This window comes from Anabrus simplex, chromosome 1 (genome assembly GCF_040414725.1).
Source record: "Anabrus simplex isolate iqAnaSimp1 chromosome 1, ASM4041472v1, whole genome shotgun sequence".
NCBI classification, from domain to species: Eukaryota; Metazoa; Arthropoda; class Insecta; order Orthoptera; family Tettigoniidae; genus Anabrus; species Anabrus simplex.
This window is the reverse complement of record NC_090265.1, coordinates 1,518,161,062-1,518,188,605: the sequence shown is the minus strand read 5'-3', so window position 1 is coordinate 1,518,188,605 and position 27,544 is coordinate 1,518,161,062. Positions and strand designations below refer to the sequence as shown.

General features: G+C 39.1%; 2 protein-coding genes across 4 annotated transcripts in view; one reads left to right on the top strand and one right to left on the bottom strand.

Moving 5' to 3' along the window:
- The window catches only part of aos (protein argos), a 103,076-nt gene extending 91,421 nt beyond the window's left edge, over nt 1-11,655 (top strand). The window contains exons 3-4 of the mRNA XM_067138010.2: nt 1,323-1,523; nt 9,879-11,655. Coding sequence (XP_066994111.1) covers nt 1,323-1,523; nt 9,879-10,100 — 423 coding nt within the window. The 3' untranslated portion in view covers nt 10,101-11,655. The remainder of the gene's footprint in view (nt 1-1,322; nt 1,524-9,878) is intronic.
- LOC136858458 (elongation factor-like GTPase 1) overlaps nt 1-27,544 on the bottom strand; it is a 400,027-nt gene that overhangs the window by 357,659 nt on the left and 14,824 nt on the right. The window lies entirely within an intron of this gene.

The window sequence follows — 27,544 nt, the reverse complement described above, 5'->3', positions numbered from 1 at the left end:
TTGGAAATTACTATTAAGTACACAATATAAATTAAATCATTCATTTTTGATTAGTTAAATACGAACGACTGTGTAACCATTACATTTTGGGACCCAATAATTCATTACCCTCGCTCACTCATAATAGGCCATTTTCCTTATCTACAGGGTGTTTCAGGAGGAATAGGAAGTATGTTTGGAGGCAGCTGTATACACTATTGGAAATAAGAAAGGTCACCAAAACATGTGCTCAATATGCAAGGTGTGTGAATTTACAGCTACGGTATTAGAATGGCATGCAGAACAACCACACCTAACACAAATTTATTTCACATAGATTACTGATGCTTTTATTGCTGTACAAACGAAGATGTTTGTGTCAGAGATGGATGAAACACAATGTCGGTGGAGAAAAATGAAACACAGTGGATGAATTGGTCGCTCACATTATGCATAGGTCTGCCGTCATAAAGGAACGCCAAGACGACCTCCGACAAGCTATTCGTACTAAATCCAAGAGAGACCGGGCGAGTTGGCCGTGCGGTCAGGGGCACGCGGCTGTAAGCTTGCATCCGGGAGATAGTGTGTTCGAATCCCACTGTCGGCAGCCCTGAAGATGGTTTTTCGTGGTTTCCCATTTACACGCCAGGTAAATGCTGGGGCCCTGCCTTAATTAAGACCACGGCCACTTCCTTCCAACTCCTAGGCCTTTTCTATCCCATCGTCGCCGTAAGACCTATCTGTGTCGGTGCGACGTAAAGCAACTAGCAGAATAAAATAAAAAATCCAAGAGAGCAGAAATGCGCACTGAATTAGTGGTGCGATTTTTAACATGTAGGTTTGTGCATCAATAAATACATCGATAAGCCAAATTCGTTGAACTGTTACGTTTTATGTAAGGTTTTTGCATCAATAAGTCATTCAGGTTGAACTGTTCTGTTGCACATTTGGTTCGGTTTCTGCATCAGTAAATACATCTATAAGTAATTTGTGTACGAATATTCTTACGCGTACCATACAAACACCTATAATACAATATGCATGGCACGCTGGACACATGTAATTTTTTGTACTTCACATAGACAATATTACTGCCATCATGAACTTATTTTTCTTTCTTTGTTTATTCCCCATTGTTTCGTGTTTTACGTAAGTCATACGCTAAATAAATAAATAAATATTATTGCCTCCCGAAATATGTACTATTCCTCCTGGAATACCTTGCATAAATAATATTGTTTACTTGGAACTGAACAACGCAACATAAAAGCAACAAACTGGAAGCTCTCTGACATGAGTAGAGTCGACGGTTATCCAAAATAACTTTGCACTTTTTGTTGCAGCTGTGCGAGCCCATCCGGAAGCTGCCCAAGTGCCGCTTCTTCCGCGACGTCACCTGGACGCTGCGCAGCGGCCCTGACAACGTCACGGAACAGGTGGTCCACTGTCACTGCCCCAAGGGCGCCGTTGCTTACCTCATCAAGAGGCAAGCCATTGGAGTGGGAGGCGTCTATCAGTATTCGTTCGCCTGCTCGCCGCAGAGTGTAAGTTAATGCCCATATGCCTTCCCTCTTATCACTTATTTTGTGTTACTGATTGACATTTTTTTTTGTTTCTTTTTATGGGACATAGCGATCAATAAACAGCTGTGAAGCCTATTTCATGTGGCTAAAATATTTATACTCAAGGGTGACTTTTTTATTAGCTGGGGGAATCGTCCGTGGCCTGTCTGAATGTTCACCTGGAACTGAAAGGGAAAAATCACGGAAAAATCACGGAAAAATCCCAAGAGCGAAATTATAACCCATGTTCCTCTTTAGCTGTCCTCACAATAGCGAGTGCTTCCTGTTCGAGACCTTATGACAGAATTTGTAAATCCTCCATAGCAGAGCCAAGCTGTTTGGTCGACATTTACTTCATAATTACACCAACTTTTTTATCCATGAATTTATATTCACCAGCAGCTGAATACGTCATGGGGCGCGATGATAAGAGTGGGGGTGGTGGTGGTGATTATTGTTTTAAGAGGAAATACAACTAGGCAACCATCCTCTATATAACAGCAATCAGAGAAAAAATTAAAGGGATCCGCCACTTCGAAAAATGAAGGTATCGGCCAAAGGACGATAAGGGGCACGAAGGACTTGAAAATGAAAGGCTCCCGGCCTCGAGTGCTCTAATACCGTCGGGGTCGGAAAAGAACAAGAGTCGACCAAGGGAGGTCGGATAGGATAGATGAAAGTGAGGAGCCTGGCACAAGTAAGTGGAAGTAATTCTAGGACTCAGCTAAGGGTCCCATGGTCGCCAATCCACGCTCCCAAGTTGAGAGCCCCTGGGGCCCCTTTTAGTCGTCTCTTACGACAGGCAGGGGATACCGTGGGTGTTATTCTACCGCCCCCACCCACAGGGGGACGATGGTAAGATGGGGCTATTACTAATTAAAAAAACTGTTAGCGTATTTGTAATCAGGACGAGTACAGTAGTGTGTCTATTTCGACTCAGTTACAAAACTGGAAGTTGCCCTTAAATAAAACAGTTTGTATGCAGGTGATACTATATTTTAACACATTTTTATTTTAAACTATTTCTGTAAAAATAGACAAATGCGAGTAAAAGTATTGATGACGTATAACATGTTGTTCTGATCATAGGCTATTTCCTCTGAACGTGCACATGAGATTCATACATCGAATTATCGTCCAGATTTAGTAGTATTTCCACCTGTTTCAATGGGTGGCATTAGAACCAGGAACGGACGTATATTCGAAAGCCAATGTTAGGGCGGCCCTGACTTTAGGGTATCCACAATTCACCCGCTCCAAGTGACTAATATATCCAGAGGGTAGAGGAGTACGGAGACGACATTCAAACAAGGGCGTTCCTGCCGTGCCAGCGCCCAAAAATAAAACATCCCACATCAACAAGTAGCACACTATTGTAAACAACGCATAAACATCCAGTAAGCAAATTCGCTTCCTAGTCATTACGAAAAGGTTAGTGATTCGTATATTCCAAGCTGAAGATCTTAGGGGAACAAATGTTTAACACTGGTAATGCGGTCCCATTCAAATACGAAAGTAAAACTACAGCTGTGAAGAGGTCAATGGTCGGCCTCTAAAGGATTCTACTTATTCGGTATGACATAAAAAAATAACAAGACTTTTCTTGTTCAAAGATGAACTGTAGTTCAAACTTGCCGTTTGCCTGTCATGAAGGTTATACATAGGCCATTTATCAAGGAACAAAAGCTATTCCGAGTGTCATTCATGAGGCAACAGACTTGAACTCATTTAAGAAATCCCACATGAATTCGCAAGGTTTTAAACCGCGGTATCCGTGGTGAGAAGTCTGGTGAGAATGCTACTTGACTATCATGCCCGTAAACTGGACTCTTAGTTCAATATTATTGTAATAATAATAATAATAATAATAATAATAATAATAATAATAATAATAATAATAATAATAATAATAATAATAAATGCTGGAATTGTAAGCTGATACTCAGAAGAATTTTAAAGAAGTTTGAAGATATCCCCTTTACTCAATTCCTGTACACCCGTTTGATGAAATATAATTTGAGTCAGCAGCTGTCCTTCTGAAAGCTCCACTACAAATCTCTGTGTATAGTTTATCTCGTATATTTTCAATATTTATTTAAACATTTCGGCTGTATTGTAAAACATACTATTGTCTATATAAATTAAATTACAATTTTGTCTGCACACTATTTTTTTTAGCTCATTCATTTTATTTCAGATTAGGATTTCTTTGCTGACGAGATGTAGTGTTTACAGAGCACTATGTCTTCTGGTGTGGGCTAGAATAATTTTTTTACTTTCATTGACCTGTCTCAGTCTCATCCTTGGCTTTGACAATATGAAAGTGACCGAGAAATGAGCGATGCTAGAAATACCATTCCTCATGCAGCCAGTCCCTGCTATGAATGGTGTGAAAATATCACTTATAGGGTCGGTTGATGCATGCATTTCAGTGGGCTTGGCAGACTGATATGCAATAGCAACTTCTGGCTCGGTGAGGAAAGCAACGGGAATCTACCTCACTCCTCATTTCCCTATTATGCCTCTTCAGTGACGCCTAGGCCATCTATGACAGCTGTTGGCGGAACTGTCGAAGATCAAACCAGCCTTCGGGATGAATACCCAACATACAACATACTAGGATTACGAATACAAAAGTCGAAAGTGGGTTTAGTTGAATGTCTGTCTGCCTGTTTGTTTGTTTGTTTGTGTGAACATTACGAGAAAACAGTTCGACAGAATATCTTGAAATTCGGCATTTAAGGTTAGGGATATCCGGACAGTGCAATGTGCTATATACGATTTAATTAGTATGTAGTTGCGTAGCAATATGAAGATGATTAAACCAGGAAATGTCAAATTTCTCCGTTAATGTTGGCTATATTGAAACATTGTATGTTATAGTTATATAAAATGTAGTTACCTACTTTTTAATGTCTTTTTATGTTTTAAGAACTTTTACCTTACGAATGATAACGACGGATATATTCGCGATTATTACACTGTTCACAAACTTTCCAATATTTCTGGAAATAATTTGTTCCATCTAAAACCTGTATGTAACAGATGTTATAGAAACTACAATTTTCAATCATTTACGTCTCATATACACGCGTGGTAGCTGAATGTCGACCGGCTGACAAAGCTACGAAGGGCTAATTACACAACATAGAAATGCATATGCTCCGTTGGGCATCACACTCCTGCATCATGTCAAAAAAGACACCGTTCGCCAGCACTGAGAAGGCACGGGAAAATTGTCCCCAGTGGTATGATCACGTCCTGCGTGCTGCACCTGGAACAGTTGCCAATTTTACTCACTTCTTTGAAATTAACAGGCAACGTCCACGTGGACGTGCAAAGCTGCGCTGGCATGACACAGTAAATTCGGATATGAAGCCTCTCAACTTAAGACCACACGACGCTCAAGATCGTGCAAAAAGGCGAGCCAATATTAAAACAGCGTACTATGCACCAGCAGGAAAACGCAAGGAAGAAGACGACGAAGTGATATATGTATTTTTATCGCAAGGCCTATGATAATAGATATTCAAGAATTTAGATTGTTAATACCAAGCTCATCAAGCATCGCTGCCACGGAAATACTGTTCAGTCGTCATGATGATGAAGTTAATTGGCGATGATGGTCGTTGCTGTGGTGATTATTTTTTTATTAGATGCAAAACCACGTGGTCATGAGCCATTATTGATATGAAATATGACGGAGATAGGTTTCGGAAGAAGAATAAGAATAAGAAGAAGAGAAGGTTTCGGAAGAAGGAGGAGGAGAAGAAGCAGAAGAAGAAGGGAAGTTGTAACTTTTTTTGATTATAATAATAAAAAATAAAATCATCAATAATAATATATAAATAAAATTACTCAAAAACTTAATAAAATTAATAAGCATAATTAACCGAAATGTCCGTAGTATGGGCGCCAGAGTTCACCAGAATGGATCCCTCGAATTTAGATAAGAGCATGATAAACTTTATATCCCAGGGCGTGTACATAATGCTGCGTACTGGTACATCTGCTGCAAGCCTTACCTAACCTCCTGAAAACGACTAATTAGGTAGGAACTGCACCTAGGTTCATCAATAACACTGAATCTAAAATAGCTAACTATATTCTTAACAGATTCTGTGCATGAGCACCTCATCAACATACAACATTTTACATATAATACACACATAAAATATTGCTGGAAGACTCCATATTTACAACAACAACAATAATAATGAAAATCGTGGGAAAACGAAAGCGAGAACTAAGCTACCATTTGTAGATGGTCCGATGAACAATGTACATGTATGAAGATAAACACCCTTCACTGTCTCTATATCAATTCGATTTACCGATTCTCATAATCGGCAGTTATCACATCACACAGATACTGTACCTTGTACTACTGTGTTCACATATTTTAACACTTGTTGTAAAGATATATACACACGTCTGTCGATCCTCAACATATACATTTATGGAAAGTCTGAGATAGCTTTCACCAACATATAATGCTAGGCCGCCACAAGTGTTACAATACTTAATGCGCAAGCACTCTCCACAATCATCCACTTTCCACAAACATAACAAGACTACGCTCCACGAACGTTTGAAGTCCAGTCCATTGCAGCCGTGTCACTCCAGTACCGTGTATCAGCACCACTTCCTTCCCGTACAGTGTATCAGTTGTAGTTGCAGTTGTAGTCATCTTCCTTCTCGTTCCTTTACAATCACCTCTACAATCACCCTTACAATGTCTCTTGCAATGTTTCTTACAATGTTCTGGTTGCCGCCGTATGATCAACCTTTATAAACATCAACATCCCCCTCCTCTCAGATGATACGTCTGGATTGGTGCTTGCCAGCCAATCATGGGTGGTCCTCTTCTCAAGCCCAAGCCCTGAACTACTTCTTCCTCCCAAGACAATAACAAACTCTGGGGTATATTCCATGAATCACCAAACTTTCCTAATACAACAACAAGCTCATCTCATCAGGCTGGGATATATACATGACTCATGAATTTCCCGACACAAGTACATCACAACAAACACTGGGGCAGCCATATGACTCATTCAAATTACCAGAGTTATTAAAGCAATGTTTTCCCACTCATGCAAAACAAATTACTCATACCTACATATGTGGATATCTTCCAGCTTACCAATATAAATGGCAAAATATACAAATGAAATAATAATAATAATAATAATAATAATAATAATAATAATAATAATGATAATAATAATAAAAATCGAATACTGACAATAATATCTCTAACTTCTACATATAATTCTGGGGTGTGATATATGTACTATCACAAAGTCAGGAAATTAAAGTCTCACTCGACCTCAAATGCTCTAATATCGCCGAACCGGAAGAAAACTAAATGTGAGGACCTACAATGTCCTAGGCCATAGAACTGATCAACAGGAACATTACAATGACTGTTATTATAGCCCCTGCCATTAAAGCTTATACACTAAGGGTACTTTACTCTTTCTCCCCTGTTAGTACTGAAGGTAGTGAGTGATGTATAGTTATTTTCTAACTGTTGGGTTCGATTCTGTGTTGCTAACCACACAGTTAAGGGACCCTAATTGCCGATACGTCGTCTTACAGTTACAGTTAATCTTGCAGGTTGGCACACTGTAGTAGCGATGTTTTCGTGACTAGCGAGATTAAACGGTACTGCCACTGCCGCATTATGAAAATCACTAGTGTTACATTTGCGGGTATAAGTAAAGCATGGCTTCTTTTCCTGTAGGCTTGTAGAACTGTTTGGGTAATGCCAGGTAAGTAGAATTGTGGCGTGTTCGAATAATGCATTAATAACATAACTGGTGATAAATGACGAACGCAGCATTTTATTAATGCGGTCTTATTTCGTCCAGTTCGTATGTATAGAATTCAATTAGGATTTATAAAAAGCAAGAAAATTTGCAAGAACTCCTCCGAAAAAAAAAAGCAACGTTAACTCCTCTATAAAGATCAATTCAATTGAAATGGAAGAAAATTTCATTATCAACCTAACTTAACCTTGTACTCTCAAGATTGTTTTTACGATTTGCAGACTTAAGTCTTTGCGTATTCTTATTTTTTTTGCTAGTTGCTTTACGTCGCACCGACTCAGATAGGTCTTATGGCGACGATGGGACAGGATAGGGCTAGGAGTGGGAAGGAATCGGCCGTGGCCTTAATTAAGGTACAGCCCCAGCATTTGCCTGGTGTGAAAATGGGAAACCACGGAAAACCATTTTCAGGGCTGCCGATAGTGGGGTTCGAACCTACTATCTCCCGAATACTGGATACCGTATTCTTATTGGCTTACGGCATATGTACATGCAATATGCAAGGGTTGGGGCAAACGTCATTGCAACTATTTTTTTTTTCTTGCAGATATGTGAGCGGATCACAAACTTACTTGTCGCGTGGAAGCTATGCAGGCATAGTGTTTATTCGAAACAGCAGATAGCTCTGTGATTGCTGGTAGTAGCACAGAGAGCTCTGTGGAATCAATTGTGTGGCGAACGTCGTGCGGGATGGAAGTAACCCATGTAGAGCAGCGCGCAACATCAAAATAGCCGTTCTCCAAGAGAGAAATGCGAGAGAATGTCACAGTTAATTGGTGGAAGCCCTTCGTACGCACCATACTACTGTACGGTATGGGACGGCATTATTCCCAACGGCTAAATGGCGTACGTACCTGCAGCAATTATATAATATATAAACTAACCCGTCAATGATTTGTTCAACAGATAGTCCTATCATACCCTGGGGTACGTATAGAAAGAAATTCGTAAAGAAATCGACCTCGCCTGAGTGTTCCACAGCCTTGAAGAAATGCTTGAGCAACTAGGCTACTTCTGCGATTTATTCACTCTTTAAATACCTGAAAAAATAGAATTCAAGTTTATCTAATCGAAAGCTAACTTCGTACCTGTTGGACAACCATGGATCTCGTATGACTGAAGTAACACTTCGATAATACTGAGAGAGGCTGCGCTTCGCTTACCTGCGTGCCGTCATGCTCAGCAGTCATATGGAAAAATGTTGCAATTTGAAAGGCAATTATCTAGAACAATGAGGATTTACAAAGGGTATTTTTGTTTAGTGCAGCGACACGTTACATATTTACGCTTCTGTAGCCATACACTTCGCGGCATTACATGATCAGTCCTGAGTTTACAAATTCGTTCTGAGAGCAGATATGTCGCGAAGTAGCTGCCCGAGAGAATTATTATCTCAATAAACTATTTCACTTGATTCGCATTCACAAATTATATATTACAGAAGGAGAAATTGGATACCAGAGTTCTACTTTTGAGCGGGTGAGGTAACGAATGATGTTTTGCTTTATTTCGCAATTTGTTGAAATGCGAGATAATCTACCGAGTGTGAAGGCCAAGAGTTATGGACGGACACTATCAAGTCAAGATTCCCACCTCACACTTGTTCTCAAGTATTACTGTCGAATTTAACACATAACCCCAACTTCCATACAATGGCGGATTTCGTCAGACATCCGAAAATACAAGGACAAGAGATGCTCAGATGGATTCGGTCAAATTTGGGCTTGAAAATTATCTCACTCAGATTTTAGAAGGAAAGAACAAGTATATGGTATAAGTAGATGAGGTACCTTTAATATCACTTTATTGTATAAAACAGAAACAAAACTGAGAATGTATACGCTCCAGCTACATAGCCTATACTGCATTAGAGAGTCATTCTTTGCAATAGTATTTTCTTGACGATGGCTAGAGTTTGCTTTCTTGAGCTTACTAGAAGAGACAATGCTCTACAAGTGCGAATTGTCTGTAAAATGCTGTGTATGTTAAATTAATCTTCAGACAGACTGTATCTAGAAACTTTTAACCCGAGTATTTTAGTATGTAGAAACTCTCTAATAAGTTTTATTTTTGTATGTCTGTGAAACATACAGGTGTTGTACTTGCGGAGTTGTAGTTTGGTGGTAGTTTGGGCATTTGCTTTCCACTATTTCTTCTGGCAATGCAACAGGCAAGTTCCAGTTTATTATCAGTTGCCTCGGTCTCCCCATACAAATCTTCTTTTATAACCATCACAGAACTGAAAACTGAATCCGAGGCATCCCGAACAGTAGCCTATTATTGTGGTAACTAGAATATAGATGTAGTCATTTTAAATTATTTGTTTATCTTACAAGGTGCCTTTTGTAATCATTTGCATAAATTATGAACGAATTGTGATAGTTCAAAAATTGTGCTGCGTTTAGGAGGGACGATGGCTTCTATGCTCATGTTTTCTAGATCTAAATGAATGAAAAAAAAAGCATCAATTCAGAGCTTGATCAACGTAATTTTCGTGTTTCAGAGACTTCGCTGCCAGCGTAAGGAGCCGTGCCGCCTATTCACCCTGCGAAAACGCCCGGAGCTTCTGGAGGAAGTGAACACCAGTACGTTATGTCAGTGTCCTCACGGACACACGTGTCCACGACACCATACGGAGCCAGGCGTGATTCCCGGGAACAGCTACACAGAAGAGGCTATTCGTACGTACAGTGGTTACTGCGTATCGTCCACTTCCTACCATTAGCCAACTGCGTTAGCTCCACTGAACATCACAAGAGGACCGCGTTAATAGTCTTCGACAACCACACCCCCAGTGATATATCTCATCTAAGATGTCTGGAAACGTTCAGCATTCTCTCATATGATATTCTTCTGTTTCGATCGCACAGTGTCTACAAATGAACTACTCTAGCCAAGTAACTACAGTGAAAATCATCTTCCATCTCTTCAGTCATCACAACCGACTCCTAGTGGTCTGTTTATTGCATCAGGTGTCATATCGCGCATTTACATGTAGCTATTATGTGATGAAAAGAACATACTCCAAATACTTAGAATCTATTAGTTTATTTCAATGTCTTCAATATCACAAAAAATCTCATATCAAGCATTGGGAATTACCAACTCTACTGTACGTGACGAACAGTCTACCAGTAATAGAACTTAGAACTTGGAATACAATCTTCCTCTACGCAAGAAGGGCAGCTTTAGAGTGAAAGTGTTTTGGTTTTAATCTGATGAGCCTGTCTTCTCATTTCCATGCATATATTTATCCACAAATATATTAACCTTAATTTGAATTGTACAGCTTGCAGTAACCAGAACAGTGCTCGGATACAGACTAGTTACCAATGCAAGAAAAAAAAAAAAAAAAGACCGTCTTATAATGAACAGAACATATTCTCAGTTGTGCGTCTCTTATGATCAGGATTCAACTCTAGCGCTTCTGAACTTTCGACATACCGGTATGTTTGCCGTAATTTTTATACTAGTTTTTCCACTGTGGAGAAACATAACTCCAGGTTTCATACTCTGGCGTAAATTTAACATCCACCACATTGCTTCAAAATTCAGAGCTGTGATAATTAAGAATAGCTGCCCTTCAAATGTCCACACAAAGAAAATTCAAATGAAATAAGTTCTGGAAAAAAAAATGCTACAGGGAACCACAGGCGTAGTTGGAAGATTTTTATGCTGATAAATATAAGCTTCCGCAAAATTCATTAAACCAAGGATCATCTGCTGAAACGTGAACTCAGCTCAGTTACTCTACAGTGTTTGTCACATTTTAAAACGAAAGTACAAAATGGAGTTAACTCTGAAAAACTCTGCTATGAGCATCTAGAATAAGGATTGTTAAGGACAGATGTGTTTTTAGTGTAATGCTGAACTCTGCATATGAACTATTATTCAACTCTCCATTAACTAAGCATTCGGAATATTACCAATTTATCATCATGACTTTGATTAGTTCAATCATTCTAAATAAATGAAAATATATTTTGTATATAACAAGAAAGGTCGTGTGAAAGTTTAAGTGGAAAGGAAGTGGGCGGACCAGGCTAGCGGACAAGTTCTGAGCGGAATGAACAATGAATGATATACATACCTCAACGCTAAGAGACGTTCTCGCATCTTGCCTTTACCGTGTACCTGATTGATATTTAAGTTTAACAAATGGACCAAAAGAGAGTTATATTTAATATCCTATGTACATTGTGTTTTTGTTTGTACAAAAAAATCTAGACGTAATTGCATTGATTATAGAAATAAATAAAATTGTAGTTGTATGTTATAAATGTGTAAGCATTAGATTCCTTCACTCAACATCAAAATGTAAATCAAATGTCCTAATATTACGGTGAAAACTTTCCTGAATATAAGAACCAAACGTACACCGGTAGTGTTGTCTCAGCGGATTGGATCCAGCAGCCTAAGTCTCTCCAAAATACGACAAGATCATACGGTCCTACTAACTCATACATGGCAGAAACACGGCTTTTAGTCAAGTAACAGAGCCATGCATTGCTAGACTAACGGACGCGTTTTATTGCCGTTGAAGTTTTTCTCCCTCTGATATCCTCGTAACTATTATTTAACTAAATTCCCTCATCATTAAATAAGAAACGATCTTAAATGACTTCCCTACGTGTTTTCTTTTGGGTTCTTAAAAATATTTTTGTGCTAGTGTGAAACGCCCCTAATTAGGTAACACTTTTATTTTCCTGTAGATACATGACAACTACCGTAAAACATGCCTTCAGAGACGGAAAATTTTAGCGTTATTTTTCTCAAACTAGGATTTTAAAAGCTATCTTGTTCTTGTATCTCAACGCTACAACGAAGGAAGAATTCCCCGACATCTGTTGTGTTCCTCTTCAAATGCATACAATATGACAGCTATGCTAAGTTCCAGTTAAGTCAGTTGCACAAGCAATAGGCGTTATCTACTGTAAGTGTCTAACTCTTCGTTCCACCCCCCCCCCTTTTTTTTGCTAGTGGTTTAACGTCGCACCAAGACGTTGAAGGTTTTCGGCGACGCAAGGATAGGAAAGTGATAGGACTGGGACGGTAAAGGCCGTGACCTTAATTAAAGTACAACCCCCAGCATTTGCCTGGAGTGGAATTGTAAAACCACTTTAAGCCATCTTCAGAGCTGCCGACGGAGGGATTCGAACCCACCACCACACGAATACAGTGTAACTAAGGTATGATAACATAGAGAAAAATACAGGACAGTTTGCGTTACATCGTCACTCCAGAGTGAAAACCTGGCAAATCTTCCGAGATAATTTTCATAATTACGAACGTAATCAGACACCCAATTCATTAAATTCCATCGATGAAGAATTCACATAATAATGGCTGCCAAAATTTGTGCAATTTATGGATGCTATAATAATGAAATACAAAAGAACTCGCGTTATTTTCCATACCCCCAAGCGGTAAGTGTCGGTATTATTTAAGTTGTTATAAAATGTTTGTCAATGGTAAGTTCATTTTTAATTCCAAGTTGCTGTACGTCGCATCGACACATAGGTCTTATAGTGATGATGGGACGATATGAAAGGGCTAGGAGTGGGAAGAAAGCGACCGTAGCCTTAATTAAGGTACAGCCCCAGCATTTGCCTGATGTGAAAATGGTAAACCAAGAAAAACAATCTTTAGGGCCGCCGACAGTGGGGTTCAAACCCACTATCTCCAGAATGCAAGCTAATAACTACGTAACCCAAATTCCGCAGCCACTGGCTCGGTGAGGGCCAAGAATTTAATCCGTTCCAACACATGAACAACCTTGCTATTTATGTGCATTTCATCAAAACTCAGAACACAAAGTTTATCTGCCATGCGTAAAATTTCACTACAGTTTGATATGAACTTCAGTACGTTATCAAGAATACCGGGACAACAAGCAAACATCCCACACCACTTATTTAAAGTTGTTAGCAGGTGCCATATCGGATGGGTATCTGTCGAGAGACCAGACTAACGAATGGTTCATCGAAAGGGGGGTAGCAGACTTTCGGAAGTTGTAAGGGCGACAGTCTGGATGATCGACTGATATCGCCTTGTAACACTACTCAACATGGCTTCGGTGTGCTGATACTGCTAAACGGCTGAAAGCAACGGGAAACTACAACCGTAACTAACTCCCTAGGACATGCAGCTCTTTCTGTGTGAATGATGTACTGATGATGGCTTCCTCCAGAGTAAAATATTTCGGACTAAAATAGTCACCATCTCCGGGTGGGGATCACACGAGAGGGGGCAATTGTCAGGAAGATGGATACTGACATTCTGCGAGTCGGAGCGTGAAATGTTAAAAGTTTGAATCGTTGTGGTAGGTTACAGAATCTGAAAAGGGAGATGGATAGACTAAAGTCAGATGTAGTTTGTATAAGTGAAGTATGTTGGCAGGAAGAGCAGGATTTTTGGTCAGGCGAGTACATAATTATGAACACAAAATCAAACAGGGGAAATGCAGGAGTTGGTTTAATAATGAAGAACAAAATAGGGCAGCGGGTAAGCTACTATGACCAGCATAGTGAAAGGATTATTGTTGTCACGATAGACACCAAGGCAATGTCAACCACAATAGTGCAGGTCTACATACCTTCTAGTTCAGCGGATAAGAAATCGAAAGAATATTTGAAGAGATAGAAGATATAATACAATATGCAAAAGGAGACGAGAATCTACGATGGGAGACTGGAATACAGTGGCAAGTCAAGGAAGAGAAGTTAATACAGCAGAATTCAGACAAGGGAATGAATGAGGAAGTCGGCTGGTTGAATTCTGCACCGATCATAGTTTAGTCCTTGCTAATGCTTGGTTCAAACGCCACAAACGACGGCTGTATACGTGGACGAGACCTAGAGATACTGGTAGGCAGACATGCCAATATTTAGAATGGGGAATCAATAAACAGGGTAATCGCAAAATATAGGGAAGCTCGACACGGACGCCTTGAATTTTCGCTTATAAAATATACCTAACCTAAAACAAATGAACACATGTAAATATATGTTTGGATATTCTGGTTTAAATATGGTGTTGTAGCACGCCACCTTCTGTAATTGTCTCTCAGTGAATCGTGTCTTGACCGGTCGAGTTGGCCGTGCGGTTCGGGGCGCACGGCTGGGAGCTTGCATCCAGGAGATAGTGGGTTCGAACCCCACTGCCGGCAGCCCTGAAGATGGTTTTCCATAGTTTCCTATTTTCACACCAGGCAAATCTGTACCTTAATTAAGGCCATGGTCGTTTCCTTACCTATCCTAGTCCTTTCCTATCTTATCATCGCCATAAGACCTATCTGTGTTGATGGGACCCAAAGTACACACACACATACATACATACATACACACATACATACATTATCATTATAGAGTGTTATGCCTTTCAGCGTTCAGTCTGCAAGCCTCTGAGAATTTACTAAACGTCGCCACAACCCTCGATTTGCATCTAGTGTTGTGGCCTCATTTAGTTCTATACCTCTTATCTTTAAATCGTTAGAAACCGAGTCTAGCCATCGTCGTCTTGGGGACCCAAAGTAAATTGAAAAAAAAAGTAGTAAAACTGAGGCATTTGGTTGAATCACAGCAGATGGAAAAATAACAGCCGAGCTCAACACCCATTCTTTTCTGACAGTGTATGAAATGGGAAGATGTTACTTCATCTCCCTCTCAGAAATGTGATTCGGTCTAGAACTTGCCACAAACTGATCTAAATTCTTTACTGATATCTACAAACGCGACCAATGTTGACAGTTTAATAAGTAAGCAGTTTTACGTGATTATTAATCTAATGATCGTAAGTACCTAACGGAAACAACAGTTTTGCCAGGAATCTGAATCATAGGACGTGACTTTGAATTTCAAAATACTCGCACTTCATTGTCGAGGATTCGAGAAAGTATCAAAATAACTGCGCTATCATACTTCTATACATACAAAATAAGAATTTAAAAAGAATGGCATTTCTGTATCGGTCGTGCTCACAGTAACAAGGAAATGCAATTAATAATTTTCCGTCATGTCTGTCCGTCTGTCTGTCTGTCTACTATCGCACCGACTATGAAAACAAGGATATTCATGAATTTCGATTTTTGTTGCTAAGTCTATATCAACGCCGAACCACGAGAAAATAGGTGAACAGAATTTAATGAAAATCAGTATGTAAAATCACGGAATAAGACACTACAGTCTAGAATATTTATTTTATTCGTGCTGGATAAAATGGTAGTTTAGGGGAAGACGCCTAAAATGTATTTTTTAAATAACTATGTTATTGATCCTATCGAAAGTTATAGGGAATACAATTTCCGGTCTTTTATATCTAATACAGTTTTGCCGTACCGACTATGATAATAGAGTTCATGAATTTAGACTTAAGTTGCTTAGTCCATACCAACGGCGAGCATTGCTAACACGGAAATATCGTTCAATCGTGTTAACTGGCGATGGTTTCTGTCATGGTTGTCAAAAGGCGTAAAAAACCGCCTAGTCCTCGGTCCATATCGACAACGAAAAGGGAGAAAGAATCGTAAAGGAACGATCACTTGAAGAACAAGATAAGAGGGAGTCATGAAAGAAGGAAGGATTCCTTTTACGTTAGATACTCTAAATCACAGAGTCGCAAGAAAACTAAATGTGAAGGCCTACAATATAGAACGTTCATAAAACTGATCAACAATAACATCACATTGACCACTGTTGTGATTTGTCTCTTCTGCTGCCACACATCTCCGATATATGGGATTACTGCGGAAAGTAGCTAGGGAGTTAGATAACTTTGCAAATGCTATATGACTGTCCCGTCAACGACGGGTATTGGCAGGTGTATATAGAATTCTCTGATAACTACAGCGCAACGTTCAGCGAATATCCCCTTCCACTCCGTCTTTGCACTGGACAGGTTCCATTTAATATACAGTATTTCATTTCTTCAAAAAATGCATGCATACATACAAACATACATATACACTATAGACTGTTCTGCCCTTCAGCGTTCAGTCTGCCAGCCTCTGTGAATTTACGAAATGCCACCTCTATTTGTAACTAGCTCTGTGGCCTCGTTTAGTTCTATACCTCTTATCTTTAATCACTAGAAACTGAGTATAACCACCACCGTCTTGGTGCCCTCTACTTTTCTTACCATCCATGGCCGAGTTCATTATTCACCAAGTTAACCTACCCCTCCATCCGTCCCACATGACCCCCACTACCGAAGCCGGTTAATACGTACAATTTCATCAATCGAGTTCATTCCTAACTTAGCTTTTATCTCCTCATTCCGAGGACTCTCCTGCCATTGTTCCCACCTGTTTGTACCAGCGAACATTCTCGCTACTTTCATGTCTGTTACTTACGAATAAGATATCCTGAATCCATCCAAAGCAAAGTTGGTCTGAAAATAGACCGGTTTAAAGATAATTTCGTCCGGGAGCTGACTTCATTCTTACAGAATACTGTCGATCGTAACTGCGAGCTCACTGCATTAACTTTGCTGCACCTGGATTCAATCTCACTTACTATACTGCCATCCTCGGAGAATACACATACTAAATATTTGAAATGACTTCCAGTTTTATATTCCCAATCCGACATTCAGTTCTCGTGGGTGTCTTACCTACTGACATCAGTTTAGTTGTTGTTGATGATGATGATGATGATGATGATGATGATGATGACGATGCTTGTTGTTTAAAGGGGCTATCATCTAGGTCAGCGGCACCTTATGGTACGAGATGAGACGAAATGCAATGACAATTAAAATTCCACAATCCATCCACTGACTAGAATTCAAAAAGACGACAATGAACAATGATTAGGAACTTAAAACAAACAGTGGATCCGACCCGCAATGTCATTAATGGCATCAACTGAACAAGGGACTGCTTTCAAAACAAAATCCTAACTTGACGATGTTTGTTGTCTGAAGGGGTCAAAAATTAGGCCACCGACCCTCATAATGGCACTAATCGCTGGTATAGTAGAACCATGGTGTACCCCTGATGTAGCGGTACTAATCACAAGTAACGTAGAATCACGGTGCTACTTAGTGGTGAAATTAAATGAAATGGCGTATGGCTTTTAGTGCTGGGAGTGTCCGAGGACATGTTCGGCTCGCAAGGTGTAGTCGTGATGAGGATGAAATGATGATAAAGACAACACATACACCCAGCCCCCTGCCAGCGAAATTAACCAATGATGGTTAAATTCCCGACCCTGCCGGGAATCGAACCCGGGACCCCTGTGACCAAAGGCCAGCACGATAACCATTTAGCTATGGAGCCGGACTCACATAGTGGTACTAATCACAGGTAATGTACTACTCTCAGGTAACGCAGACCTATGGTATTCCTCACAATAATAGCACCACTCATAGGTAAGGCAGACCCATGGTGTTCCTCACATGGTTGTACTAATCAAGAACCGTGGTGTTTCTTACATAGTGGTACTAATCAAAGGCAACGCAGACCCACGGTGTCGCTCATATAGTGGTCAATTCACAGGCAACGCCCAGACCCGTGGTGTTTCTCACATAATGGTACTAATCACAGTAATGCAAACCCATACTGATTCACCCCCCCCCCCTTCATTATACTAATCACAAGAGCAATGGTCTTCCTCGCATAGTGGTACGAATCGCAAGTAAAGTCGATCCATGGTGTTCTTCGCGTGATGGTACTAAGCACAGGTAATCTCATGGGTCAAAACCCATAATCCCTTGGTCGGCCCTTTTAGTCGCCTCTTACGACAGGCAGGGGGTACCATGGGTGTATTCTTCATCTGCGTCCCCCATCACAGGAGGAGAGTCATCAATCTAGTCTTGGAAAGGCTAATTTTCATATCATGCTCATTGCACCTATTCTCAAGTTCCAAGATGTTAGACTGCAGGCTTTGAGCACAATCTGCCACGTCGTCGGTAAAGGCCAAACTGCTTACTACACTTCCACCTAACTGATGTAACGGTTCAAATCCCGTTACAAGATGATATCTGTACTTTTATTATTTTATCTGTATTCTATTATTATTATTATTATTATTATTATTATTATTATTATTATTATTATTATTATTATTATTATTATTATTATTATGTCAGTATTATTATTATTTTATCTGTGATATTGTTACTATTACTGTGATTATCCGTCTTATTTAATTCGATTTTGCAATTGCCTGTTGCTTGCAAGATTGTACTTAGATGTATGTATATATACGTATGTGTAGTATAACACTCAATACCTGTACAGTGAGAATTGTTGTATATATCAGAGATTGGGTGTGACGTTGGGACATTGTGCAAGATTAGTGGCGATTCTGCCAAGTCATCGCCACTTCATGGCTACGGCATTGTATTTATTTAGATATGCGCTCACGGAATTAGCCGCCTCCGGGCTATTTCACCACTGTATGTAATATTTGCCGCGTTGTGGGAGTATGTTATGGTTATTTCTGGAGATTACGTAGCTGTGTCAACCAACGTCTATATAAGGTGGGTGCATATTGTAGCGTCAGTCATTAGTTATACGGATGCAGTACAGTGAAGTAGTCTACTAGATCAAGAGGCCTTAGTTGGTCAGTCAACCAGTGTGAACGAGAGATGGTGAAGACTCAGTGAGCCATTATTGGTCATTGAGAGAGTGAGACCAAATGGTTGGTCCGTCACTTAGTGGAAGACACGGACGCAAGGGCTTACCATGAAGTCAGAGAGGGCAACCCAGGACCTACCAAGAGGTAATACCATATTGACTTACAAAGAAGTCAGATGAGATGGAGAAGAAGCAGTCACAAGGATGTATCACCAAGTTAGGCGTGACACATCTACAGTAAACACCAGATCAAAGGAATACGTCGTAATTACACTAAAAGTGTTGAAGGTACAGTCAAGTGAATAAGAGAGGGAAATATTTCGTATAAATTGTTAAATGTCCGGTCAAGAAGAATTCAAATTCATGCCTAGTTTCTTTCAGTTGCAATGTCATAATTTCACATTCTCATCTGTTTTATCGCAACAAGACTCACTATTTTTTGATATATTATTTAAAGAATATATATTGTTCTATCAAACGAATTCATAGTTTCATTTCATTGACAGTAAAATATCTTAACCTCAAAATTAATGGAGAAACCGAACGCCAATCTCCTTTTCCCAGAACTTATATGGTATGTTGTCAAAAGTAAGCTTATTACCCCACACCCTAGAGATAGTCAAGAGTCTCATTCTATTATTGCTGTACTGAGTGGCAGCTGGCGCCCTTCAAATAACGTATGTGTAAGTAAGCAGGTAACAAGTAAGTGTGAGTACAAGGTCCAACAAGTGTGTATTTTATTTAATGAATGTTAATTTTCATAATTTCCATTTTAAATGCAGATATTCAGATTTTTCAAGTTAAAATTCAGATTAATATGTTTCAAAAATTAGTCAGACAGTTAGGAAATTCTCAAAGTGTCGACGCAACGTGGGACTCGAATAAATTCAGAATTTGGTCTGAATGACAGCATATCATAGGTTCATTTGGGAAGAGTATGCACATTTAAGCCAACGGAATTATTACCGGTAAATATCAAGAGTGTAATTTTGTGATATATATTTGTATTTTGGGGATATGTCAAGGGATTTGAAGAGGGAAATTAATTTGAGATCGCGTACTATCACTAGTGAACCAAAGATGGACAAGGAACACAATAACAAGTCATGTGACGACGAGGTCATTGCTTCTGCGGACATCCAAGGTGAAATTCAGAGGAGGGAACAGGTGAATACGATGGAAGCTTCTGAGATAATTCAGGAAAGTGCAGAAATTGAGAAGCACACTGAAACTCAAAAGGAAATCGCGGGGGGAATGAACCAAGATATTCTAAGTTTGCTGCTGGCCAGATTTACAGTGATGGAAGAAAAGATTGATACTAAAAGTGAAAATAACAAGAAAGAGATGAAAGAATTTTTTAGTACTAGTAACGAAAATAGTAAAAAAGAGATAAGTAATAAAATGGAAGAAATGATTGGTATTAGTAATGAAAATAATAAGAAAGAGATGAAAGAATTAATTGACAATAGTAATGAAAATTGTAATAAACAGATTAACTCTCTAAGTAGTAAAATGGAAGAATTAATTGGTAGTAATAAAGAGAATTTTGATGGGATTAATGATAAAATAGATGGGCTAAGTGAATCACTAAATTCTAAAATAGATACTAAGATAGTAGAGGTAACTAGTCAAATATCTAAGTTAGAAAATAAGTTAAACAAAGGGTGTGTTGACCTTAGAGAAGGTGAAATGAAGTTGAATCGGAGCAATATTCATATTCAGACCGAGCAAGTCAAAGAAATATGTACAGAGAATATCGTAGAATTAAGTGATAAAAGTTCTAGTAATCGGGAAGAAATTCATGATGTAGTCGGGGAAGGATTGGACAGGATTTGCAATGCAGTTAGGGAAGATACGAGGGAACAGATTAGTAGAATTGAACAAATTGAAAGCAAACTTGTGGAGGTCACTGAACTACGGAACGAACAGGAAATGCTATCACAGCAGGTGAGAGAGAGAGAGGAAGAATTGCAGGAAGACGTGAGAATAGTGGAAGAGAATGCTGAGAGAGCAGCGGAAGAAGAAGAAGAAGACGTTGTGAACTGCCAGGGAGTGATACGGCAGAAAGGTACAGGTGAGACGGCGAGAGAAGTGGTAATAGCGAGTGGTTTGTTCAGTAGGGATCGTGATTTAACCAAGTTTTCTGGAAAACAGTTCAGTACTACAGAATTTGTAAAAATAGTTGAGAAAGGATTTGCAAGTAAGTTGAGGAATAATATTATTGAATGGGAATACGTGCTGGAAATTTTGTCTAATGTTTTTATCGGTGAAAGTAAAATATGGTTTCGAGTGTACTGGGATAATATGTCTAATTTAGAAGAGATTAAAGTGTTCATTGATAGGCTTTGGAAGGAATGTGTGGAAGGGCGCGCGCGAGAGAGAGAGCGCATGATGGCTGGGGAAAGTAGTGTAGTAGAGAGAAGGGGGAAAATGTTAGCCGTGTATCAGAGGAGAGGTACTGATCATGATCCGCAGAGGATTAATAGTTATGTCGATGGTGATAGTGGTCGGAAGAATAATCAGAGAGAATTGGAAGATGGGAGGCGTATGAATTTGAGTTGTGAGAGAGAGTATCAGAAGAGTAATCAGAGAGAATCGGAAGATGGGAGGCGTATGTATTTGAGTTATGAGAGAGAAGGTCAGAGGAGTAATCAGAGAGAATCGGAAGATGGGAGGCGTACGGATTTGAGTTATCAGAGGGATTATGATAGTCTTAATACGAATGTTATCCAAGTGTCGTTATCGAGCCAGAGTATTTCAGATTCACAGGGAATCGGGTAAGTTAAGTGAACAGTCCGAAGATGAACTGGTATTTATTATAAGTAGTTATGTAGTGAAAGTAAATTTAAGAGTAGTGTGAGTGTGACCTAAGTAATGTTAAGTGAGATATTTAAGTAGTGCCGTAGTCGTAGATCATGAAGTAATTAATAGTAGCAGTAAGGTAGACGTAAGAAGTGTTCTGGTAAGTGATGTAAGTACTTGAAATACTGAGAATATGATGTAAGTAGTGAGGGAATAACTCCGATGATGGAAATTGTGATGTGAAGAAGGTAATATTATAACAGCCGTTGGGTAAGTCAAAGTGAGTAAATAAAAATATAGCGGTACCAATCATAATTGAAGATAATTGTAAGTTTCAACTATGCCTTGTTGTACCAGAACTTGTGTATTCAGTTGTTTTAGGGGCTGACTTGGTTGCAAATCATGGAAGTAGAATAGACTTTAATTTAGGTAGTGTGTGTTTGTTCTGGGAGTAATCTAGCAAAGAAGTACGTGTTAATTATGATGGTCTGAGGTAAGTGTGTTGGTGACGTGTGTTCTTTGAAATATATGAGAGGTAAGTGAAGTTGTTCCTAGTGAGAGGAAATGTTTTGTTGGGTGTGTTACGTGCCTGTACGACCAGTATCCGAGGGATAGTCGGTATGAGGCAGTGACGTGAGGTAATTTGAGTGAATTACAGGAGGAGTAATTGTGTTCGATGTTAGGTAAGCATCGAGATGTATTTAGTGGTAAGTGAGGAAGAACACGTATATGAACATAAATTTGTAGTAAATGACCATAGATCGTTTGTGGGAGGTAAGTACCCCATTCAACTTAAAAATGCTAGTGAAGTCTAAGAACAAATAAACATTATGCTGGATTACGGAATAACTGAACCATCTTGTAGCCATAGTGTTGATTCTTTAATTATTGTTGCCAAGAAGGATGTGATCTATTGAGATATGTAAGTTAATGAGGGCAAAATTGATTCAGTTTGAGTGACAGAGTGCTACCCAGAGGTCCATTCCCATCATCTGCAGAGGCGGGAAATATGTCGAAATTCTTTCTTTTGTATCAGGGGTATTTCACTATTGTGTGCATATTCTTATAAAGATCAGGAAGGGAAGACTGTCGGTACTTATAGTATAATGAATGTAAAGAAGTACTTCACGTGAGATTTGTTGAGATAAGATTAAGATGATTAATTTTGTGAGAAACTGGCAAAATAAAACTAACATCTGCGATTTGCGTGTGAACCAAGTGTCGTATTGGTGTATTGGAAGAATAAGTGCTACATTGTCATGTACTGTGTGACAAAAAAACGGAGAACAGGACATTGGACAGTTACTGCGATAACAATATGCGAGAAAAGTTCTCATATAAGTGAATTTTCACAAAATATTTTCATATGTTGGAGAAGAATGTTGTATATTGATTGAAAATTATTTGTGTGTGTTAAATTAAGGGCTATGCTCTTGTGAATTGTATGAGAATGGGACACTGGACAGTTATCTGCGATGACAATGTGCGAGAAAAATTCTCATATATGTGATGTATTATAAAATGTATGGATGCTGAAAAAGAAAATTATTGTTGTATACTTATTTAAAGTGCTTATATGTGTCAGTGTTATATATATAATTTTGTTCATAAATCAATCGATTCTTTGTTCTTCGATTTATTTATGAGGGAGGCGAATTGTAACGGTTCAAATCCCGTTACAAGATGATATCTGTATTTTTATTATTTTATCTGTATTCTATTATTATTATTATTATTATTATTATTATTATTATTATTATTATTATGTCAGTATTATTATTATTTTATCTGTGATATTGTTACTATTATTGTAATTATCCGTCTTATTTAATTCGATTTTGCAATTGCCTGTTGCTTGCAAGATTGTACTTAGATGTATGCATATATACGTATGTGTAGTATAACACTCAATACCTGTACAGTGAGAATTGTTGTATATATCAAAGATTGGGTGTGACGTTGGGACATTGTGCAAGATTAGTGGCGATTCTGCCAAGTCATCGCCACTTCATGGCTATGGCATTGTATTTATTTAGATATGCGCTCACGGAATTAGCCGCCTCCGGGCTATTTCACCACTGTATGTAATATTTGCCGCGTTGTGGGAGTATGTCATGGTTATTTCTGGAGATTACGTAGCTGTGTCAACCAACGTTTATATAAGGTGGGTGCATATTGTAGCGTCAGTCATTAGTTATACGGATGCAGTACAGTGAAGTAGTCTACTAGATCAAGAGGCCTTAGTTGGTCAGTCAACCAGTGTGAACGAGAGATGGTGAAGACTCAGTGAGCCATTATTGGTCATTGAGAGAGTGAGACCAAATGGTTGGTCCGTCACTTAGTGGAAGACACGGACGCAAGGGCTTACCATGAAGTCAGAGAGGGCAACCCAGGACCTACCAAGAGGTAATACCATATTGACTTACAAAGAAGTCAGATGAGATGGAGAAGAAGCAGTCACAAGGATGTATCACCAAGTTAGGCGTGACACATCTACAGTAAACACCAGATCAAAGGAATACGTCGTAATTACACTAAAAGTGTTGAAGGTACAGTCAAGTGAATAAGTGAGGGAAATATTTCGTATAAATTGTTAAATGTCCGGTCAAGAAGAATTCAAATTCATGCCTAGTTTCTTTCAGTTGCAATGTCATAATTTCACATTCTCATCTGTTTTATCGCAACAAGACCCACTATTTTTTGATATATTATTTAAAGAATATATATTGTTCTATCAAACGAATTCATAGTTTCATTTCATTGACAGTAAAATATCTTAACCTCAAAATTAATGGGGAAACCGAACGCCAATCTCCTTTTCCCAGAACTTATATGGTATGTTGTCAAAAGTAAGCTTATTACCCCACACCCTAGAGATAGTCAAGAGTCTCATTCTATTATTGCTGTACTGAGTGGCAGCTGGCGCCCTTCAAATAACGTATGTGTAAGTAAGCAGGTAACAAGTAAGTGTGAGTACAAGGTCCAACAAGTGTGTATTTTATTTAATGAATGTTAATTTTCATAATTTCCATTTTAAATGCAGATATTCAGATTTTTCTAGTTAAAATTCAGATTAATATGTTTCAAAAGTTAGTCGGACAGTTAGGAAATTCTCACTGAATCCCTTTCTGCCGCTTTTTACCTTTCAGTAAATGATCCTTGTAAATTATGAACAACAACGGTGAAAGATTACAGCCCTGTCTAACACCTGTAAGTATGTACCTTGAACCAAGAACTCATTCTACCATCAACTCCAACCGCAGCCCAATTATCAATATAAATGCCTTTGATGGATTTCGATAATCTACCCTTAATCCCATGGTACCCCAGTACGGCGAACATCTTTTCACACGGTACTCTGTTAATGCTTTCTCTAGTTCGACGAAACATAACTGTCTATTCCTCTTGTAGCATTTTTCAATTACCAGGCGCATACTGAAAATCTGATCCTGACAGCCCCTCTGTAGTCTGAAACCACAATGGTTATCATCAAACGCACTTTCGACCACTGATCGCACCGTCCCTTCCATATTGATCAATGAAATACTCCATAGTTGTTTCAATCCTTCCTGTTCCTTTTCTTAGCTATGGAGCCGGACTCACTTAATGGTACTAATCACAGGTAATATACTACTCTCAGGTAACGCAGACCTATGGTATTTCTCACAATAATAGCACCACTCATAGGTACATGGTTGTACTAATCAAATGAGCTGCCCAGAACCGTGGTGTTCCTCACATCGTTCGTCCAATCAGAAGGTACCTTACTAACATTCAAATGTTAAACATATAAGTCTATGAAGCCATTTCATGAAGAACTAGAATACTAATTATTTAACGTAATAATCCGTTAACAAGTTTCGGTTCAATAGAAGGTCAGTTGCTAGAGTTTTTGAATAATAATAATAATAATAATAATAATAATAATAATAATAATAATAATAATATTTTCGTGTGGCTATTTCTAGCAGGGTGCAGCCCTTGTAAGGCAGACCCTCCGATGAGGGTGGGCGGCATCTGCCATGTGTAGGTAACTGCGCTTTATTGCGGTGGATAGTGTTACGTGTGGTGTGTGATTTGCAGCGATGTTAGGGACAGCACAATCACCCAGCCCCCGGACCACTGGAATGAACTAATGAAGGTTAAAATCCCCGGCCCGGCCGGGAGTCGAACCCAGGACCCTCTAAGCCGAAGGCCAGTACGCTGACCATTCAGCCAACGAGTCGGACATAAGTCGGACATAATAATAATCAAGCCGTGCCTGGTTAGCTTGTGTGGGGGTTTGGCTCTGGCAGCTCGGAAGAGAAATCCACCATTGCGTTAAGCAATGCATCGGGACCTAGGGTTTTGGGGAGTCCCAACCTCTGCAAAAGGATGAGTTGGAGTATCCTTGGAATCCGTCCAGACTTAAGTTTAAACAGAAGTTTTTTGCAGGCACTTTGAAACGTAAATTCTTTGTTGAATGTAACCCTGCATATAAGACACTGGGGTGGGGGACCTGAACCCCGACACGGCGCGTCCCATATGACTGATAGGGGAAGTTCCTGTAGATATGCAGGACAGGTGTGAATAAGGCAATGCCAAATAAGAACCCGCGGATCAACTCAGGTCAACAGAAAAACGGTCAACGGTCTCAAAGGCGGACGAAGAATCTCATTTCTCAACGGCTGAGAGGGCGGAAGCAGTGGAGTCAACCACGAAAAAAAAAAATCATTTCAGACTAACAATCTGATCTTGCTTTGGAATGTTATTCCTACCCTTGGAACACACAATTTCAATTGCAGAATGGAAAAGCCGCTGAAAGAAAGCACTACCCCAGATAGCAGCTCGGAAGAGAAATCCACCATTGCGTTAAGCAATGCATCGGGACCTAGGGTTTTGGGGAGTCCCAACCTCTGCAAAAGGATGAGTTGGAGTATCCTTGGAATCCGTCCAGACTTAAGTTTAAACAGAAGTTTTTTGCAGGCACTTTGAAACGTAAATTCTTTGTTGAAGGTTGGTAAAGAGAAGGAATTAGAACTACTTCTAGACAGAAACGAAATTCAAATTTTACAAGAGACGAGATTTTTGGATGAGAATGTGACAGAAACGAAAGATTATCGAATCTTGCTTGCTTGTTGTTTTAAGGGGCCTAACATCGAAGGTCATCGGCCCTATCGAATCTTCAAAGATAAACCTGCGATTAAAATTATGAAAGGAATGCCACTCTTGTGAACAGCCTTTTATGTCCATAAAAGGTTATTGGACAACGTAACTGAATTCAAATCCCGCTCAGAAAGGATATCACTTTTAACAATGAGCTGCAAAAATTAAAAAATATAATTTTATTAACTGTCATGCACCAATAAATGAAGACAATAAAAAGAACCCAAATAAAGTAGAGGAATTCTGGACACTCCTGGATGATGAATGATCTAAAATTCCAAAATCAAATGTGATGTTACTTGGCGATTTCAATGCCCAAGTAGGAAGAGAGAGAATTCATAGACCAATAGGGGTAGAATATGCTGCACACCAAAGAACAAATATCAATGGAATGAGGTAAATTACTATCTGTAAAAACTTCAACTGAAGTTAATGTCAACTTTCTTCAAGAAATTGCCAAGAAAAGCTAAAACATGGATTTCTCCAGAACCATTAGTAGGTGAATTTCAACTGGATCGTGTAGCTATATCCATAAGAAACATGAAATAAATTATGAATGTCAAGGTAGTAAGAAGCAGAGAATTTGATTCCGATCACTACTTGTCTAAAATCAAACTAAAATTCTTAACCAACAGAAATCACAG